The sequence below is a fragment of the Apodemus sylvaticus genome, chromosome 17, assembly GCF_947179515.1.
Source record: "Apodemus sylvaticus chromosome 17, mApoSyl1.1, whole genome shotgun sequence".
NCBI lineage: Eukaryota > Metazoa > Chordata > Mammalia > Rodentia > Muridae > Apodemus > Apodemus sylvaticus.
The window spans coordinates 2,192,777-2,215,150 of record NC_067488.1 but is presented as its reverse complement, the minus strand read 5'-3'; the positions used below and the strand labels follow the sequence as shown (position 1 = coordinate 2,215,150).

Below are 22,374 nucleotides of genomic sequence, written 5' to 3'. Positions count from 1 at the left end.
TTCCCTAACTCCAGTTACCTTATACCTGGAAACAGTGAAAGAAAACATATCTTCACAGGTCAGTCAGACACTGTCAGGCTGGGTGTGGAGACATGTTAAGTTAATGCCAGCACTCCAGATGTCTGTGAGCTCCAGGCCAGCCAGAGCTACACAGGGAGACCATTCAGTGCACAACAATTAGGAGCTGTAAAGAAATTCCATTTGTATCTGACAAGGTCTCAGCCTTTAAGACATCATAGCCCCAACTATGTGTTTATTGTTCCTTTATATGTCTGTCTGTTTGGAGGAAGGGTCTTCCGCAGTCAAAGCTGGCCTTGAACCTGCTATGGAGCTCAAGAGTAGCTGGCCTTTCTGACCTTCTGCTTCAGCCTCCCACTTGCTAGGCTCATAGGCACCCCGGACTTTTTTATTTTTTTAAGATTTATTCATGTTATGCATGTGAGTACACTGCAGCTGTTTTTAGACACACCAGAAGAGGTCATCGGATCCCTTTATAGATGGTTATGAGCCACCATGTGGGTGCTGAGAATTGAACTCAGTGCTGAGTCATCTCTCCAGCCCCACCCTGGATTCTTAATGGTATCAAATGGTAGAAGATGAGTGTGCAGTAATGGTGTCCTTCATTACCGGCTTGACTGACCTCAGACTCCTCCTCCTGACCTCTGAGCCCTTTAGAACTCACTAGGTCCTCCTTCCTCTCTCCCCTCCCCTCTCCCCACCCAGGGCAAACAGGTAACTCAATCCACACCTCTCCTGGGGAATCAGGTCTGACTCCTTTCTATATCTCTATTTATACTAATTTCCATGCTTCAATCATAACAACTCTATCTACATAACTAGTCAGTGAGGATTTAACTGAGCAGTTACTACAGACCCCATCCTAGGCCTTTTCACACCCATATCTGTGATAGATTCCATCACTTCCTCCGCGTCTCAAAGGGGGCTCTGAAGTCAGTGGAGGTTAGTAGTAAGCTCAGGTAGCAGCCATTAAGACCGAGCCCTCTTTGGGGCCTGCGTACTTCAAGTCTAAATCCAGTTTTCATTCCGTGTCTCCCGTTCTTTCCCCAGCTGCTCTCGCCTATGTGGGCATGAGTCATCTTTGACCATCTTCTCACCAGCTTCTGTCCACACCCAGCCTCTCTTCCCTCTCCAGTGCCTCCTCACTACAGCAAAACGTCTGAGACCAGAATCCTAGGCTATGTTCCAAGCCACTCAACAGCAAACTACTCACCTCCACAGTCAATAGCAAATGGAGTCTTCACAATATACAGCAGTTCACACGTACTAAAGCACACTTGTTTCACTCTGATGACAAAATCCACAAAACTTGGGGCTGGAGAGATGGCTCAGCAGTTAAGGGCACTGACCACTCTACCAAATGATCTGGGTTTGATTCCCAGGATGCACAAGGCAGCTCATAATCATCTGTAAGTCTAGTTCCAAGGGATCTGACATCTTCTTCTCTGTCGTCCATGCACTTATAGTGCACAGATATATGTGCAAGTAAAACCGGGCACAGTAAAAAAAAGCAACAAACAACAACAACAACAAACAACAATAAAGCCTACAACACTTACCACGCTTTCAACTCCGTGGAACTTCTCAAAAATTAATCTCGGCAGCTTGGGCCAAGCTTCCAAAACCATGCTGCCTCTGGCTACACTTTCTAAAACTCATATAAAGTTCTATAATGCTAATCGTCAGCTTGCCCAGCCTGCCCTTTGTGGTCATGATTAGCCTGGCGTCTCTCTTAGCTAAGACCCAGCAGGACTGAGCACTGTGCAAGCCTGCACTGCAGGTATCTCCGGGTAGCTGTCCATTGACACTCAGACACTCAGCCTCACGTCTGATTTCACTGCTGGGAAAGGCTCATTACAACCAACCAGAAAGAATCACCTCCTGGAAGGAAGGCAACTCCTGGCGGGATCAGAATACCCAGAGAGACGCTGTAACCCTTCTCATGTTCTTTTCTGAGATTTCTTCATTCTCTGCTGCAAAAAAGTCAAAGTCTATGGCAAAGCTGGGTGTGGTAGTATACGTGTGTGTGTGTGTGTGTGTGTGTGTGTGTGTGTGTGTGTGTATAATATATAATACGTATAATCCCCACATCTGGAGACAGAGGCAGAAGGATCAGGAGTTCTAGGTTAGTTTAAGTCTCATTAAACCCTGCCTCAAAAAGTCTGTTAGAAAGTGATAGTTTTTAAATGTATAAATTCCAGTGTGGCAGAGTAGCCCATCCATCAATTGAGCACTTTGGAAGTAAAGGTAGGAAGGTCCGGAGGTTCAAGGTCATCCTAGGGTACACAGTGAATACTGAGACCAACCTGAACTAAACATAATACATGACTCTGCCTCTTAAGAACGGGAAAAGTATATTCACATAAGATACGGAAAATTTACTATCTGACACTCATTAAGAAAGAACACAGGGCATGAGCAGCACATAAGTATTTGCTGATTTGATTTATAATGATGGAAAGAAAGAAAATAAAGTTAAAATAGCAGCTCAAATAGGTCCTTAAATCAATATTTATAATGTAACAGAAAAGGCAGACAGTCAGACTCCTTGTCCTGAGGAATCCCACAACATCACCAGCTGTCACCTGACGTACTTACTGGCGTCGTCCATGAACTCAAATTCCGCTCCTAGTTCAGAGCCTGAAAAGTGATACTGATCGGGATCTGCCAGGGCACTCAGCAGGATCAGTAAGACCACAGCATTGATGATCTGCAGAGAGGAAAAAGAGGAACATAAGACACCCAGGCCAGAGCCTCGGGTCACCCACGGCGCTGCATGTCTACAGCTGTTAGACACCAGGCCAGGGCCTCGGGTCACCCACGGCGCTGCATGTCTGTAGCTGTTACACACCAGGCCAGAGCCTCGGGTCACCCACAGCACTGCATGTCTGTAGCTGTTACACACCAGGCTAGAGCCTCGGGTCACCCACGGCACTGCATGTCTGTAGCTGTTACACACCAGGCCAGAGCCTCGGGTCACCCACGGCGCTGCATGTCTGTAGCTGTTAGACACCAGGCCAGAGCCTCGGGTCACCCACGGCGCTGCATGTCTGTAGCTGTTACACACCAGGCCAGAGCCTCGGGTCACCCGGGTCACCCACGGCACTGCATGTCTGTAGCTGTTAGACACCAGGCCAGAGCCTCGGGTCACCCACGGCGCTGCATGTCTGTAGCTGTTAGACACCAGGCCAGAGCCTCGGGTCACCCACGGCACTGCATGTCTGTAGCTGTTACACACCAGGCCAGAGCCTCGGGTCACCCACGGCGCTGCATGTCTGTAGCTGTTAGACACCAGGCCAGGGCCTCGGGTCACCCATGGCGCTGCATGTCTGCAGCTGAGGAAGTGCGCAAAGCCCCCCCCCACCCCCCCCCCGCAAGGCAGAGGGCTCTGGCCAACTCGGTGGCAGCTAAACTGGGGAGATGGCTCAGCTGGACAAGCCCAAAGACCTGAATCAGACCTCCAGAGTCCGCTTAAAATGTGCAACGGTGGATCAGCGACGTGGACAAGAGGGACCTGTCATCAAACCTGATAATATCAATGAGTTCAATCCCCAAAACCTACATGGAAGGAGAATCGACTTCCAAAACATACTCTGACCTTCATATGTGCACGACACAAACATGCACATAACACACAAGTAATTTTGTTAGTGCAGTATTGTGTGGCTATACTCACAGTACTGGGAAGCAAAAATGAAGCATGGGGGATGGGCAGGTCCATGAAACATGCATGCGCGCACACGTGCAGAAACACACACACACACACACACACACACACACACACACACGCAATGCCAGAGGCTGTGAAAAGCACTAGCCCCACCCGCCTGCCCCTAGTCTCTGACTTCTGATGGGGACAATGTCCTTCAAGCCCAGCACGTCCACGTGCAGATGATCATAGCCCATGTCTCCACCTCTACTCATCCCTTCCTGCGTGTTTCTTAGGAGTGTACCACACATTGTGATTAATCGGGACACCACTCAGGCTCGACAGTAAGCATTTAATATATTCATTACTGAGCCCTACAGGCCTTCTAGTTAATTTGTGCAATGCAAAATAATTGTAAGAAAACTGAGACTCAAAAGTTAAAAAAACAGCCGGGTAAGCCGGGCGGTGGTGACGTGCGCCTGTAATCCCAGCACTCTGGGAGGCAGAGGCAGGTAGATTTCTGAGTTCGAGGCCAGCCTGGTCTACAGAGTGAGCTCCAGGACAGCCAGGGCTATACAGAGAAACCCTGTCTCGTAAAAAAAACAAATCCAAAGAAACAAACAAACAAACAAAAACAAAACAAGTTAAAAAAACACTGCTCAAAATCACAGACTGGAGAGAGGAGATTTGACATGGGAACTTAAATTGCAAACCTAGCCTTCATGTCTTCTGCTCGTAAGTGTAACTTCATTATCTGGGCTCACCTTCTCCCTCATCTCCCTACACCCACCCAAGTTCACAAACATGAGTGTGTTGTTGTACTCTTCTCAGAATGGAGAGAAAAGGCCTTTTACTAGCATTAACTAAAGGCACATCTTACTATTTGGAAGGACTTACTACAGAAGAGATTCAGAGACAGACTATTTGGTAAACACCCACTGCAGAATTTTTTAATATGACCATCTCAAGAGATTATTTTAGAACTGTTGTGTGACTTGGATTTTATTTTCCAAATTGTCAGATGTAGCCTGATAAGAGCAACTGAGTCACAGAATACACACACATGCATGATCGAATATAGACTACAAGCATGAGGTCAATGTGTGGGGAGTTAAGAAAGAGTCTCACCCAGCCCAGGTTGGTCCTGAATCTACTATCCCTACCTCTGGAGTGCTAGAAGCTCTTAAATTACTGGAACACCAGCCCCCACGTCTGGTAAGTGGTACTGGGGACCAACATCTTGGTCACCTGACCTTCAACCCAGCCCTAATTTAAAAAAAAATGAAAGCTAGGCTCTCTGTATGCAGCTTTCACAGTGTGAGACTCATTACGCAACAAGGGTGGCGGGGCCTGAAACGCAGACAGCTGCCTATTCGTCCTCTCTGAGCGACTATTAGAGGTGTGTGGTGCCCACTGATCAACTAGTCGGGCTCCTGACATGGTTATTAATAACAAAATGTCTTGTTTTTCTCTAAAGAGCCAAGATAATTTCACAAGGCACTCTGATGGTATGGCTGACAAATTTCATCTGAGGGAAGTTGATAGCACCCGTGGAAAGACGAGGACTGTGGGAGTGCGCAGCACGGAAGACGAGGACTGTGGGAGTGCGCAGCACGGAAGACGAGGACTGTGGGAGTGCGCAGCACGGAAGACGAGGACTGTGGGAGTGCGCAGCACGGAAGACGAGGACTGTGGGAGTGCGCAGCACGGAAGACGAGGACTGTGGGAGTGCGCAGCACGGAAGAGAGGGACTCCAAGCATCAGCAAGTGAGCTAATCCCCAGAGTTAGAAACAGCCGTTCATCGATGACCAACTAAGTCAAGTAAGAGTATGAAGCGTGGCGGCGGCAGCAGTGGTGGCAGCGGCAGCAGCGGCGGTGCATGCCTTTAATCCCAGCACTGGAGAGGCAGGGGAAGCCAGCCAGGGCTACACAGAGAAACCCCCTATAAGTAAGTAGGTAGATGGATGGATGGATGGATAGATAGATAGATAGATAGATAGATAGATAGATAGATAGATATAGATGGATGGATGGATGGATGGATGGATGGATGGATGGATGGATGGATGGATGGGTGGGTGGATGGATGGGTGGGTGGATGGGTGGATGGGTGGGTGGATGGGTGGGTGGATGGGCAGGCAGCAGGCAGGCAGGCGGCCAGACCAAGAATAGGCTAATGCCTCCAAAATGTCTCTTGGTGCCAAAGCTCAGAGGAACAGCAGCTTTAAAGACAAAAACCAGTTACATCTGTATACAAGGCGGTTGAAATAATCCTGCAACATCTGTCTTTTTGCAGAGCTTAACAGTATCTTCCATATACCACACTTCCTTCAGTTATTTTGGTTTTATGATTTAGCTTACAAAAATATTATTTTGGTTAATCTGTGTGGACCACGGTCAGGGCCAGTCTTAAAAGTGATGCTAAGGCTGATGTAGGTAAAGGGGGTTGGGGGAAGTCTAAACTGCAGTTACCTTAGTCACCTCACAGTAATTCCTCACACCAGGGTGAGAGGCTGAGGGTGGAGGGCTGTTTGCAGGATGGTGGAGAACCCTGAAGGCCAGGACTGGAATTTGGGGTGTGACGTGGTCAGAGCCTCTCATTTAAGGCGAGCCCTCTGGGGATGGTCACGAAGATTAGGTTTTAGTAACTAGCACTCTCACATCTTGGTGAGACTGCCACATTGCGCTATCTGCAGTGGCCTTAGGCGCTAGGTGTGGCAGAGGCAGGGTGAGCACAAAGAGCCAGAAGCCTTAGAGACAAGACACAAAGATGAAGACAAGGGAGGGAAGCTGGCGAGCCTGGCTTCCAGCCTGGGTGAGGAGGGATCTTGTCACTGCCAAGAATGGGGGATGGGAAGATGACAGTGTCTTAGCTGCTACAACTTCCTCCATGGTGTCAGGCCAGGTAACCATGCTGTTCCTGCTCCACCCAGCTTCTAGCCCTGCTCGTCCCGGCATCCACGCCCGCCCTGTTTCTGACAGGGCAGTGCATTTCTTCTGCTCCCACCTCTTGGTCTCCCTCTGTTAGTTTAACTTATCCCCTCTCCCCAGTATTCCCTGCTGCTTTACAATGATACAACCCCGAGGCTCCGGTATCCCAGGTCAGGCCAGGAACTGCAGCCCCCAAGTGCCCCTGAACTTTGTGCAGTAATTCAGATAATGATCAATGGTTGGTGAGTGGCTCAGCAGGTAGAGGGGTACTTGCGTCAGGATTTGATTCCTGATTTGACTCCTGATTTGATTCCTGGAAGGAAAGAACTGATTCCTGATTTGTCCTCTGACACACATATACACACATACATACATAACACACCCACACCCGACAAATACTGAATTTTTTTAATTTTTTTTTTTCCTTTGGAGAGACAAGGTCTTACTATGCAGCTCTTGGATGACCTAAAACTCACAAAGATCCATTGGCATCCTGAGTGAAGTTATTCTTAAAAAAAAGAAAAACAAAACAAAAAAAAACAAAAAACAAGTGGTAAGCTTCCCACACATCCAAATGACTGCTGACAACAAAAGCAGCACAATGAGACAAAAAAGGAAAAAAAAAAAAACAACAAAACAAAAACCACTGCTTTTTTTAAATTTAATGTATGAATAGCTGCATGTACACCTGCATGCCAGAAGAGGGCTCAGGATTTCACTATATGTGGCTGTGAGCCACCATGTGGTTGCTGGGAATTGAACTCAGGACCTCAGGAAGGGCAGCCAGAGCTCTTAACCACTGAGCCATCTCTCCAGCCTCCCAAAACCACTGCTCTTATCTCAAAGGGCTAAAACATTTTATTCTGGAGTTAACCCAAATTCATGTTCCTCTTCCACATACAATGGTGGAACATCAGGTAGATGGACAGTGAAGACAGGGCTCTCAGCTACAAGCCCAGCTGCTGAGAGCATCCTTAGCCTTTGGTTGGTGGGAGCCTGGGGTTTGTACATTCCAAATAGCTACCTAATAGTTCCAGAGATGCGAGGTCTCATGCAGAGGTGGGTAATAAGCAGCTATTGTGGGGCTAAAGATGACCCTGGACTTACAACGTTCCAGGCGGGCCACATCCCTGAGGTGTAAGCAGTGAACCAGTCTCTCAGGAAGTTTGTGGAAGGTGTGGTTCTCTCCAGCTCTCCCTCACCCTGGGCTGCTTCCTTTCAGAGAGCGGAGACCTTTCCAAACAATCAGTCTGACTTGCCTTTTCTGCATTACTACTCAACAGCTGGATAGGACTTTAGCACGAATGGAATGAATACAGGAGTGTCCATGAGGACCTGGGTCAACCCAAAGAGGTGGGGCAATAGTCGCCAAGGCAACTAACAAACATGGTTGGAAGGAAGAGGTCAAATACAAGCTAAAGCCCTGAGAATACTGAGTAAGAACTTCCTGAAAGAAAGACAGAAGCCATTACATCATCAGTTCTGACCAAGTACACATGCTAACTGTGACTTGCCAGGAGTGTAATGGCCACAGCTAATCTCTATGCACACAACCCAGCAGACACACCCCTGCTTTGCGTTTTCTTGCTTGTGTTCAGGCTGTGTCTTTCAGTGAGGTGGGTACCAATAGTTCCTGCTCGGTCAGCACCTTTTTTCTTGTTCTTAATCAATCACTTAAGCAGTGTGTTAGGCCCTTGTACATTCTCCAGAGACCCAAAATGCTTTCAGCCTTGCATCAGTCGTCAGGACTCAAACAGCTTGTAGCCGGCACCTGCAGCACCACCAAGCACTGCCAGCAGCTTATCTGCCTGGGCCTCTGGGCCCCTGCACCTGTCCCTCTGTCCTCACAGAACTCAGGGGCATGTCCACCCTGGACTCTCCCAGGTGCCCCTGCCTCTAGCTATGCCTCTCTCTTATCCACAAGAAACTCTCCTCTACCATTAAAACAAACAACCCAATACAACCCATGAGCTGGCAGCTCAAGACTCTCAATAAAGCGGGGCATGGAGTTGTCCTGGCCTTTGACCCCAGCACTCCAGAGGGGAAGGCATTGGCAGTCACTCAGTCAAAGACTGATAAAGCCAAGATGCCAAGGCAGTACAAACAATCCCAACCAGTTTCTCTGAATGGACTTGGTTGTGCTCTGGTCATCACTCTTAGGCTGAGCTATCTTTATATACACTCAAAATGCAGGATTCAAAATGGATGAGGTGGTTTATGCCTTTAAAAGAAAAAAAAGGCTGGGCAGCGGCGGCGGCGGCAGCAGCAGCGCATGCCTTTAACCCCAGCACTTGGGAGGCAAAGGCAGGCAGGTTTCTGAGTTCGAGGCCAGCCTGGTGTACAGAGTGAGTTCCAGGATAGCCAGGCCTACACAAAGAAACCCTGTCTAGAAAAAACCACCCAAACAAAACAAAACAAAACAACAACAACAAAAAAGGCCAAAACCACATAATTAACAAGAAATATAATGGACAGTTCCAGGGAATCCAATGCCCTCTGTAGGCACCAGGCATGCACGTAGTACACAGACACATATACAGGCAAAATACCCATACATGTAATAAAAATATTTGCAAATAAGAAATGTGTTTTTTAAAATATACTAGGCAGTGGGCAGAAGCCGAGAACGCCTCCCACCCCGACCCCAGGAAGGGCAAGAACAACCAACACCTCACACAGTCTTCTTAGGAGATCTGTGCCTTGGAAGGAAGGAAGTAGTCACATTTGCATCGTGTAACTTTGATTCTATGCCCAAGATGAGGCAGGCCTGGCCTAGAATCTAGTCAAGGTTGAGCAATGGGGACCTAAGATCTCTCTAGTATTGACAGGCTGGGATATGTAGCAGGGAGAACTAAGCCCAGAATGAATAGGCTTCAATGGCTCACTCTTGGGAGGTTAAGGCAGGAGGGGCTCTATAAATAAGAACTAGTTTTGAATATACAGTGGATCTAAGGCTAAGAATCAGTCACACATCACTTGTTCTCAGGAGCAGTGAGTTGAAACTGCCACCAGGGACCTACGCGTGAAGACACACATTTAAAAGGCAGTGCCACAGGTACATCACTCACATCTATCTAAAACCTAAGTGGCTGGAGAGATGGTTCAGCAGTTAAGAGCACTGATTGCTGCTTATCCAGAGGTCCTGAGTTCAACCACATGGTGGCTCACAACCATCTGCAATGGGATCCGATGCCCTCCTCTGGCGTGTCTGAAGACAGCTAAAACCATGAAAGTTCGCACGCCTGTAATCCCAGCACTCTGGGAGGCAGAGGCAGGTGGATTTCTGAGTTCGAGGTCAGCCTGGTCTTCTACAGAGTGAGTTCCAGGACAGCCAGGGCTATACAGAGAAACCCTGTCTTGAAAAAACCAAATCCAAAAAACAAAAAACAAAAACAAACAAACAAACAAAAAAACATAAAAGTTGCTTCTCCATTGGGACCTCCCAGTCACAGGCTTTTGTTCTGGCTTACAATACCAGGTGTGAACCCCCTCTTGTTGAGCAGGCCTTAAATCCAATGGAAAGGCTGAGGAGCAGCTACTGCACAAGCAGGCACATCCTATCTGCAGTGTTGGTATTTTGCATGCAGGATCCACAGCTAAACAGGAATGTTGCTGACAGTTCTTCACTCGCACCCTGTATGGCCCCCTCTGGCACTATGAAAGCCAGCCAGCAAGATGTCCTGCGGTCTCATCCTGCAATGGGATCTGACTATCTAGTTCTGGCATATAACCAACAGCAGTAGCAATAGCCTTTACTTTTCTGGGGGTCTCGGAGGCTTCCCTGGCTGACAACTCACAGGAGGTAGAACAGCCTAGCATTGGGTTTTCATTAAATAACATTATGTCCTCTAGGAGTGCCCTTTTCCATCCCTATAGGGAAACTTTCTGATTTTTTTCCTTTTAATTTACCCAGCCACACATTGGCTGTAGACAAGTAGAAGTACCACTGTACCTAGCTGTCTTTCCAGGGCCTTTCCAAATCTGTAACACTCAGAGGTTATATGTCACTACGTAACAAAAACCAAGGCAACATTCCAAACCATCATCCCAAAACAAATGGTGGAGTTACAAAGAGCCTCGGTGAAGCACCCTGAATGTCTGCCATCACATATTTTGAGCAAGTCCAGGTGACCCCAGAGACTCACAACTGCAACACTAAAGAGGAACAGAAGCAAAGTCTGGGTCTAAAGCAGGGTTGAATCCAACAGGAAAGGTTCCATTCACTCCTATCAATTGCTTCCTCCTCAGAACAAGGCTGGGTAGAAAACCTGAAATCCGAGGCTTTAACTGGTTTTCCATATCCTCATCATTCTCTCTGAGCCATTTCCACAGCCTGGAGCTCTTCCACGGAGCCTCCCTACCTGGCATCTGCTCAGAGTGTGTAACCCTGTTGCCAGGAGCCATTCTCACATAGATCTCAAAACCTCCTCCTCTCAGCCATTTCTAGCCTGCTTTCTCTAGCCTGCTTTTAGAAGGAAATGTACTAGTTTTAAGATTAGCCAAGTAAGGTCAGTACATGCAGAGCTCACCCAAGTGGGCTAGAACAAACGAAGCTCACCTATGGTTAGGTTACCATAGCAACTCCTTTCTACTTCACCTCCTCATGATCAATTTTTAGTGCCAAGTTCCTACTGTAATTGTCAATTTCCCCCTGAGATTCTGAGAGACAATTCTGAGAACCTGTTCCTGAGAAATGATGTTAGCCCCCTAAGATTGTTCCCCGAATACAAAGATTTTCCCCCCTTCACCCCTCCCTACATCTTGCTTGCTTCCCTTTAAATTGCCTTGTGTAAAAAATAAAATTTGACGGCTTGATCAGAATATAGTCTTGCTGTCCGTCTCTTGCGTCTCTTGTCTCTTGCCTTCTCCTAGGTGGTCCGGGGACCCTGTTGACTGTCCTGCCAGTCGGGACACCTTGTTCTCCCTGGCTGTACCTGCTGGGCCCCTGGATCAGAGTGGCCCTGGGTTGACACTGTAGCTATAGCCAACATGACTCTCAATCCACTACACCTTGGCTGGGCAAACCATCTCCACCCATAGAGCACAACCTTTTGCTGGAGGGCAATGTACCCTCCCTTAGTCTTGGGTGATAATTACTACCCCTGGGCTGGGGCAGATGCCTTCTGCCTCAAGCTTAAAAGCCTCCCAGCAGTTCCTCTGCAGTTTGGTGGCTTTCAATCAATTAGTTTTTCTCTTAGCAACTCCAGCTCAGTACAACCTTGGCACATTTGTTTTCATGGTAACCGAGACAAGCTTCTTCCTCATTGTCGTTTTTACTGCCCCTAGGATGCTCTCTCACTTTATAGATTCTTTTCACATGCTGGTCTAAGTCACTTAGATCTGCCAAAGCCTTTCCTATTGTGCCCCACTGAGGACTCAGACTCGGCAAAGCCACTGAAGCTCTTTACCAACCTCAACGTTGTCCCTGCTGGATCAGCCTTTCCTTTAACTCCTCTGTGAACATGATTCCATCTGGCCCAGTGAACTGGGGTTTAAACACAGCTTCTCTCATTCCTAGTTTCCACAAGAGCATCTTTCTCCACCTTTGTGGTCCTCCAGTCACTGCTATTTGTGGGGACCTCAGATGGAGGTAGCCAAGTGCTCCTAATGGCTCTGAAGAGTCAATCTACCAGGCACTGGCTTCTCTCTGTCTCCGGTTATGCAGCCTTTGCCTTAAGTAAGGATTGGAAGTTACATTACTCAGGTCTTTCTACCTCCAAAGCAGTCAGACTAATTCCATCTGCTCCCCTGTCCCACAGCCTCACAGGCCATGAGAGAGGCTCACCATAACTTGTTTAAAGGTATTTCTCATCCCTGCACTCCTGATCACCATAGTTTCTTGCTGCACGCTGGATTATACATTTTCCCTCTTTTTCTACTGAAGGTTAGGCTTCAGAAGTATCTTTTGTCATTTTACCATCTCTGTCTTTCTCTTCTCTAATTTACTTGTCAAATCAGAGGCTAACATGAAGGAGGATTTGAGCAGCATCTGCCTTTCTTGTTGCAATTGCCCCTTTACATAAACCAAGTTCCCGCCTGGCCACCATCTCAGCCTCAGATGCATTTCTAACTACACATAGTGATGGCTGAGCAACCTATACTGCTGCTTGCCAAGAGCTGATCATTGTGCACTCAATCTCAAAGACTGAAAGCTTTGTCTAAACTTCTAAGTGTTGTTGGGGCATCTGTATCCATGTAGTGGACATCACTCTCAACAGGCATGTCAGCCCATGCACACAGATGAAGACTGCCATCTTAGAATTCCTCCTATTGATACTCCTAATCCTGATAGCTTACCTTAGATGCATGTCTCACTATCCATAGCAGAACCATGCAGCCACATCATACCACAAAGGCACACCAACACACACCGTACAGCAGAGGACACTCTAGCAGAATTTCCTTTGCTGATGTCCCCGACTCAGGCCTCAGCCTTGCTACCCATAGTCAGGATCCTCCCCAACTCACTCACTCCTCCCCAACTCATACTGAGTTCTGTTAAGTGCCCGTCAATTATGTTGGGTAACAGCACACAGGTCTACTCACCCCAGACAGGGAACCTCCAACAGACCAAAGTATGGATACCACCAAAGACCAACTCGGTGAACCACGAGTTAGTTTTATTGAGGTTACTTATAGAAGCAGAAATGACTCAAAAGGTAATAGCTGCATCACCAAGGCCCACCCCAGAATGAGTGACAGCTCACAAAAGTGGGAAATGTGGAACATACTGCACAACATGCAGGTGCTCAACAGGCCTGAGAATATAGTCCCCAAGCAACTCTAGTCTAAACTTCTTCCAGGAAGCTCAGCAGAGCTGTGCGTTCCAGGCAGCTGGCTTGGCTCTGAGTCTTCACAGCTCAGCTTGTCTTGAGAGTCATCTTCTTTGCAGCTCAGTTAACTACTCAGAAAGCAGCTCTGCCTTTATTGCATACAATGGTAGGGAGGGGGCCTAGTGAACCTGCTCAGTTTCAGGGACTTCCTGAAGCTGTTCTCAGTTGTTTATCTTCATGTTGCTTCCCAGCAGGATGGAATGTTTCAATTTCTGAGGAAACTGTTATACAATAGGGTGACCCTAAGAAACTTAGAAATAATAATTCCTTTGGAGAACAGGTTGTGCTAACAGTAGACCTGGGACACAGCTCCATGTTGGTGGTTGCAGGAGTATGCGGAGTTTTTCTACAAACTCCTTGGGTGAAGTTGGGATTCTTGACTTTCCAGCAGAAAAGAATTTCATGGTGAGCCAGTATCAAGTAGGGTTGGTGTTTGTTTCTTTTTTTCTTAAAGATTTATTTATTTATTATATGTGAGTACACTGTAGCTGTCTTCAGACACACCAGAAGAGGGCATCAGATCTCATTACAGATGGTTGAGAGCCACCATGTGGTTGCTGGGATTTGAACTCAGGACCCCTGGAAGAGCAGTCAGTGCTCTTAAACACTGAGCCATCTCACCAGCCCAGGGTTGGTGTTTATTAAGAAGAGGTTTTAAGAGCCAGTCTTGGTTATACTTGGGTTACATCTCAAAAAGTTGCTAGAAACCCTTTTCTCCTTGATAAGTGGAGATGTCCTGGATGGAATCAGAATCTGAGAGGAGCCTGAACTAGGAACCACTAGAGCTGCACAGAGATTCATATACAATATTTCTTATAAACTGGGTTTCCACAAGAGTCCTAGAAGACTGCAGGTTTATGGCCAGCAAGGGAGAAACGCCTTCAGCCTCTGGATAGGTGCTGAAATTACTGCTTCTCTGTGGCCAAGAGGCTTCAACTGGAACCAAGATAAAGGGCTTTTTCCTTCTCATGTTCTCCAGATTTCCTCTGCCCTCATTTTCCACTCTGCAGCTGGACAGAGCCAAATGAGATGAGAGTGAGCAGTCCCCAAGCCACAGCAAGGTTGACAGCATTTAGTCTGGGCTCCACCCCCAGTTACTTGGCAACAACCAGGTGTGCCTGACTCACCATAAAAGGGGATGCTTGCCCCCTCCTCTTTCTCTTGCTCTAGCTGTCTCCTTGCTCCTGTTGCCCCTCTCTTCTCCCTCCCCTCTCTCTCTTACATGCTCATGGCTGCTCATGGCCAGCCTCTCCCTCCTCTTCCGCCTCCTCCTCCTTTTCCTCCTCCTCTTCTTCTTCCTCCTCTTCCTCCTCCTCCTCCTCCTCTTCCTCCTCCTCTTCCTCCTCCTCCTCCTCCTCTTCCTCCTCCTCTTCCTTCTCCTCCTCCTCCTCTTCCGCCTCCTCCTCCTTCTCCCCCTCTTCCTCCTCCTCTTCCTTCTCCTCCTCCTCTTCCTTCTCCTCCTCCTCTTCCTCCTCCTCCTCCTTCTTCTCCTCTCTCTCTCTCTCTGCGCCTTTCTCTGTCTCTACTCCCTCAACTCCCCTCCCCATGCCCTGAATAAACTCTATTCTATACTACACGATAAGATACAATACGATACTGTCATGTGACTGGTCCCTCAGGTGAAAGGGATGCCTCTGCCTGTGCCTGCAAATGCACCTTCTTCTCCCATATCTTACTGCACCTCCAAATATATTTCTTCTCTATTTTTACAAAACACAACAAAGGTAAACAAAGGGGCTTCTCTAGATCTCAGGTTAGGATAGTGGTCCAACCCCACAACTCCAGGAAACAGAAGAACCAGATGGCAGATGCTTTACCTATACCAGAGGAGGCTCTTTTTCCTTACAAACAAAAGGAGGACTGAGGCACAGAAATAAGACAGACTACCCAAAGACTGAGAGAAACAAAATGGAGACCTTACAAAGGACCATACGTACAGGACGCAAACTCATCTTTTACTCTCGGTTAGCATACAGATTCCACTGATCTACCAGGGACCTGTGTCCTCTACCAGGTATCTGAGGCCAGATAAGAGGGACTACCACTCCAGCCCCCTCTCTGTCCCAGCCTTGTCTCATAGTCTTTGTGTGTCTCTCCCCAGTGCTCTCTGTCCTTCTCTCTCTCTCTCTCTCTCTCTCTCTCTCTCTCTCTCTCTCTCTCTCTCTCTCTCTCTCTCTCTCTCTCTCCCCCGCCCCCTTTTCTCTGTCCTCATGGTTTTGCCTGTCTGCATGCCCACCCCTGCTCCTCTGCCCCTTGCCCCAGTAAGCCTCTTTTATACCAGGTATGTCATAACTTCTCAGGAATACACCTTGGGTGTGGTCTCCCAAGGTACTTTCTCGCCCCATTAAATTTCATAACATCCTGGGATGGAGAACTGTTCCTTTAGTCCTAGAGATTTGCAAACTCTAGGAAATTAAATTCACCAGGCAGTCGGATGATGAGTGGTTAAGAACTGAATTCCACCATCATAGTTAGCGTTCTCTACAGAAAAGTAGTGCATAGGCTAAAGGACAGACTTCATGTCAGTGACAGTTTTATTCCACTGTATTGATACAGTGCTGTGCTGGTTTCATATTGCATAAGTTCACCAGAGGTGAAATCTGGCATTCAATTTCAGGGCACAGAAAAGATGCTATCTCCAAAAAGGCCGAGGGCTCGCCTTGTGACCTGAGAATGGGGATCCCTACTGAAAACACTGTGCTGGGAATAAATATGGCTCACACCAAGAGCCCTGACTCCGTGCTCCAGTGAGAAGGCCCACCATGAAAGCCACACTTGCTGGGTTCTGTCTTGTCTTTTCTATAAACTATAATACTGCAAAGGGCAGTATGTACTGAGGATATTTCCCCCTTCCCAGTTACAGCACAAACTGCAAATAGATTCATTCAGCGGTGAGTGGGGGTGGGGAACATGGCACATCTACTCTCAGCACTTAGGAGCCTGAGAGTTCAAGGCTAGCCTGCTCTACAGAGTTCCAGGGCAGTCGAGGTTATACAGAGAAAGCTTTATAAACTGCTATAAGCTTGTGGGTAGCATCTGTCTCCACACTACCCAGGTGTCTCTGCCTTCTTCTCCTGTGTCCTCTACATCCTGTCTTGGGTTTAGTTCCTGCCCTTGGTTCCTTTGGAGCAAGTAAGTCTCCTTTGTGCTGAGAACTTGGTCTTGGGATGTCTGAAACCAGCATCTTCAAATACTGAATAAATCCTTTTCTCCTCTTTAACTGGCACACTGGTGGCCAAGCCTGGCTTGTTAGGACTGCCAGAGCCCAGGACAGATGTGGACCCAAAGCCATGCCTTCCTTTCCTATCCATAGCACCTCCATTTTTGCCAGTACCCAGCCCTCCATAGTGATCACCCTACAGATACAGACCCTATGCCCAAAGGCAATGCTTCACCAAACCTGCACTGTGGAAGCATCTGACCATGTCATCTTGGAGGTCAAAAGTTTTAAAAAATTCAACTGTGTTTTTACTAATGATTTAAAACTATATTCATGCTATTAAATAAAATCTATAGCAAGCTATTGCCTGAGCCCCAACAGACCAGGTTAAAAACAAAGATGGAGTCCCTGGTGCCAAAGCTTACTTCACCCAACTGAAATGGGCTGTTTAAAAGACATTCTGAGAGGGACCAACCCAGAACGGTTGGCTTCAATTGCCATGACAACAGAGCTCCCACTCCCTGGGTTAGGATTGTCCCAGTCCCAGGCCTAGAAGGGGAGTTAACTTTGAAATGACCTTTTTTTGGGATGTTTTTACCTTCTGCAGCTTTTTTAGGAAACCAACCTTGGCTCACTGTAATACTCTATTTTGCAGAATGAAGCGCTATTTGATTCTGTGCTCACAAGCAGAGTCTAAACAAGGGGCAGGCGACAAGACAGGGTTCACAGAGGCACTTGTTGCTAAGCCCACCTGAGAGGCAGGGGGCAATGTTGCCCTAAGGCTTCTGTGTGTATGGGGTGGGGGTGGGGGATGGGCATCTTCTTCAAGTAAAATAAGAACCAGTTCAAGCCTTTAATCCCAGTACTCAGGAGGCAGAGGCAGGCAGAGCTCTGAGTTTAAGGTCAGCCTGGTCTACAGATGAGTTCCAGGCAGGATTACACAGAGAAAAAACCCAGGTAGGAATAGCGATTTCATGCTCTTCAACAATTCCAAAGTTCCAAGAGTTCTAGAAAGCCAAGGAATCAGGAAGAAGAGAAAGAGAGTTAAGCGGCTTGAGTCAGACATCAGTCAGTCCCCAGCACCAGCCTGCTATGTCTCATAGCTAAAAGTTTAACATGCCCTGATCTGATTTGCAGCCATCTGAAACACCCTGCCACTTCAATCTTCTCCAATAGCTGGTTAGCCAGACATGGTGGTCCATACCTGTACTCTCGGCACTTGGATGACAGAGGAAGGAGGATCTGATACAAGTTCAAAGCCAGCCTAAACCATATAATGACTTCCAGACCAGCCAGGTGTATACACACACAGAGTGAGATTCTATCTCAAAACAACAATTAAAAAAAATCCTATATACTATCATCCCTGTTCTTAACTCTATAATGGTCCCCCACTGTCTAGAGAATAAAAATCCTGGCACCTCGCATAGCATTTCAATCTTTTACAGATTGAACAGTAAACAGTAAGTACTCTCAGAACTCTGAGTCAACCATATATTGCCCTGGGTTTACTGGCAGTCATATAATCTGGCAACTGGCAAGAAACTATTAATCTTAACTGGAGAGATGGCTCAGTGGTTAAGAGCACTGGCTGATCTTTCAGAGATCCTGAGTTCAAGTCCCAGCAACCACATGGTGACTCACAACCATCTGTGATGGGGTCTGATGGCCTCTCTTGATGCGTCTGAAGACAGTGACAGTGGACTCAACTATATAAAATAAGCAAATGAATCTTTAAAACACAAACAAGTGCATCCAGGGCTGCAGCAGTGACTTCCTGCTCTTCCATGGCCCTGAGCAGGGGTCGCGCACACGCACTGGCCGCTCACAGCAGCCTGTATTTCTAGCTTCGGGGGCTGTCCTCTGGCTTCCGGGGATACCTGCACACATGGACCAGATAAACACACAAATAAAAGCGCCTTTTAAAAAGGATGTCTGGAAGAAAAGGGGGTGAAGAGATGTTGACTGTTTAAGACAGATCAGTCATCATATTAGAGTAGTAAAGTGAGAGCTAATCAGAACATTCTCAGTAAGAGAAATGATGGTTATGAGGAAGACCCGAACAGAAAACTCAACAAGACGTGGGGCTGTAATAAAAGATCAAGGTATCAGAAATAGACAGAGCTGGAGAGATGTTGCAGGATTTTCCGTGTGCAATCATATTAGGGCAGTAGATGGTCAGCGACTGGACAGAAAAGGGGAGGTGGAGAGAGTTGGGGGACAGAGGTTGCAGGAGGAGAAGAAAAGGGAACCAAGTTGGCTTTGGTGGTGGACCTGTGACATCTACTAGCCAACACAGCTAAGTTTTTATAAGGTTAGAAATACTGGGATAAAGCTTTTGTCATAACCAATTGGCTCTGAAATTACTGTACCGGCATCTTGTAAATTATAATATTATTTATACATAAATCTGATTGGATAATTAAGCTTTAAGAGTCATGCTTCTACCAAGTAACTAACTGGATGGTGAGCTAGCAGACCGTGGGTGTGTAGGGCATTGCATGGTAGCGAGAGGAACTCGGGATCCCACCAGAGAGATGGCCTAGTGGGGGCTGGAAAGTGGGCAGGCCAGCAGATCACAGGAGCTGGCAGGTCCTTTGGCAGGCTAGCAGCCCTGTGGCCCTGTGGCGTGAGGTCTGTGGATTGCCACTGCCTTGCTGGCACTAGTGTGGGAACGTGCTTTCTTTTTTAAATATTTCCCCGAAACAGAGAGATGGCTCAGCACTTAAAAACACTTAGTGCTCCTGGAAAAAAACAAAACAAAACTAGGATTTAGTTCACAGGACCCACCATAGGTCCCAGTTACCCAAGTGCCCGAGGACATGTAACTGCAGCCCTCTTCCAACCTCCGAGAACGGCAAGCCCATACACACGCTGATGGACAATCATACACATAATTGAATGGATGGCCTGATATTAGAGCATGGGAAAACCTGGGCAGCGGGGAGTGTAGCAGAATCCTTCAATGCTTAAGTCTTACATACAATGGCACAGCATTCGTGTAGAACCTATCTTCTTTTAGAACTCTTGTTTAGCTTACTTATAACTAGTAATACTATGTAAAAATGACATAATTACATATAATTATACTGTATTATTTAATGAATGGTGGGTTGCATGCATTTATTACAGATACATCCCCAAATCCTTGAATACAGGGGACCTATTTTTCTACTGTAATGGAGAGAGAGAACATTCCAGAATGCACAGCAATCAATCAACTACACATTTCTCTCTTTCTTGAGGTTTTAATAGGCGGTTCTAAACTCATGGCAATCCTCCTGGTTCAGTCTCCTGAGAGCTGAGAGTACAGACATGAACTCACACTCGGCTTAGACAGCCTTTTTGAAAACAAACAAACAAACAAACAAACAAAAAACGGATGTCAGCTTCTACTTCACAGAAAAGCTAAAACCACAGAGCTTCAAGGGGAAAAAACTTTATAGCCTTTGATTTCATAGGATACAGAAAGTATTAACTTTGAAAGAAAAAGCTTCACAAACTGAACTTTTGAGCTTCTAATCTCCAACATGTCTCATTAAGAAACTGAGGCCTGGCATGGTGGTGCACGTTAATCCCAGCACTTTAGAGGCAAAGGTAAGTGAATCTGAGTATGAGTCCAGCTTGGTCCCACAAGTGAGTTCCAGGACATCCGTGACTACTAGAAAGATGCTGTGCAAGAGAATTCAAGGTAGAGTCTGGGACAGTACAGTACATATTTAACAAAAAAATTGGTATCCAAGTACCAAGTTAATGAGACAGCCCAATAAAAATTGTAAGACATGCAATTGGTTCATAACCAAAGTCAAACTCTTCTGCATCACTCTTCATGAGGGAAATGCAAGTTAAAGCAGTGTAGCACCATATGCCACTTAGAATACTAAAATCTAAGACTGACAGCACCAAACACTGTGGCCCACGCGACCATCAGCACTTCATACACTAGTAGTATACAGAACAAACTGGTAGAGCCAACCAGATTGGAAAACTGGCTAGCACTGGGCAAGTCAAACATACCTCACCCAATGAACAACAGTCCCACCCAGTGGAAATACAAACATATGTCTAGAAACAAAACCTTGCTTAAGAATATTCATATAATTGCCTCAAGTTGAAAACAGCTCACTCAATCTCTGGGAAGTGCACAAATAAGATGTGGCATATTCATAGACTACGATAATGATAAACAACCAAACATAAGCCAATCACAGACCCCAACACTACGAAAGTAAAAGTTATGCCTTCTAAGTGAGAGGAACAGGAACAGAATTCGGGTGCACACAGTTAGACCCTGTCTGTAGAGTGGCCTTCATCCCTGCCCTGACACACTGAATAGAACTAGGAAGAGGCAAAGAAAGCCTTGTGGGGTTTCAGACCCTCTCAGGGATATGGGTTAGTAACGCAGGCACATACACTGTCAATGAACAGTACAAGTAACAAGAGAATCTCACGTATGTGAGCAGAATTTATTAAAGAGAAAACCTCTAATAGCTTAATCAATGTTTTCTTTCTGAAAACCTTTGATCGGCAAGGAAAAAAAAAAAAAACCACAAGTTTTTAAAGGTTTAAAGAAAAAACGGACTATCACATGAGCTGTAACCAAGGACCGTAAATAAAACCGCAAGCTCTTAGCCTCTGATTTCATCCCTAAAACAGGAATGAAAATTAATCTCACTAGGAATATTTAAATCTAGCTTACTGAACACAGTGCATAGCATGCAGCACCTAGTTAATTAGTAAAAGGTTAATCCTCGTAAGGTCCGTAAGCAAGGGTACAAACTGCAATTAACTGGAGAAGTCTGCTTCTGACACACCAATGCAGCATGGTGGTTGCCTGCGGACGACAAGGTGCGAGTAGATCTATCTCTCCCGAAGATCATGTAGTACACCTTATTTGGGCTCCATCTACACTGGACTCTATTAGAACAGCCATCCACTCCTTTCCCATAAAACTCTTTCTTATACCTGGCCACGCGGCAGGTGAAGTGGAGTGGGAGGTTGAGGGTAGTGGGAGGAGAGGTAGGTACCTAATTTTTCCTTAGACCTTAGACCCCCCCAACCACCTTGACCTTTTTAAATGGAAATTAAGATCTTAGATAACCAATTTGTATTCAAAACTATAAGGAAACTCAACTAGTGAACAAGAAATTTTCATTGGCTTCTGAAATAGAAAAGATTTCTATATAGACATGGTGAGCCTGGTTTCCGGTCTTCTTGGAAGCTATTGTGAAAAAAGCTGAATTTCCAAACGCATATGCCTCAAGTAGGGCAGGCTCCTACAGGAAAGGAAGCTTCTGACACACCAATACAGCGGCGGATGCGTGCCGACGACAGGTTAGAGTAGATTTCTCTCTCCCACAGACCATGCTGTACATTTGCCTAATGCAATGCCCTAGATTATACAAACTGCATCATCCACTGACGCACTTGCAGGCCTGCACATCTGAGTACCTCCAAGGACGACACAGGCACTTGTAGACGACCATCTGCCCTGACTGACCATCCATAAAAGCACTACCTCAGGCCACTTACCACACTCCAACTATGATTTTAAATCCCTGTAAATTCCTTGGCTTTACAAAAAGCCAGAGCTGAGCCAATACATTAATGTTCAATCTGCATTCACACTGCACGGGCAGAACCCACGTATACCAATGGTCTGTTGGAAAGCTTTTAAGGCTAAAAATTTCTATTATGTGGCCATAATGGACCCAACTAAAGAAAACTTGAGTCTATAAATAGAACAGCTACATTACATGGAAGGGGAATGCATTGTTTAAAA

General features: G+C 46.6%; 1 protein-coding gene across 1 annotated transcript in view; it reads right to left on the bottom strand.

The window, feature by feature from the left end:
* Positions 1-22,374, bottom strand: part of Laptm4b (lysosomal protein transmembrane 4 beta) — a 44,819-nt gene that overhangs the window by 21,183 nt on the left and 1,262 nt on the right. Inside the window, exon 2 of the mRNA XM_052161312.1 lies at positions 2,617-2,728. Within this exon, the coding sequence (XP_052017272.1) occupies positions 2,617-2,728 (112 nt within the window). The remainder of the gene's footprint in view (positions 1-2,616; positions 2,729-22,374) is intronic.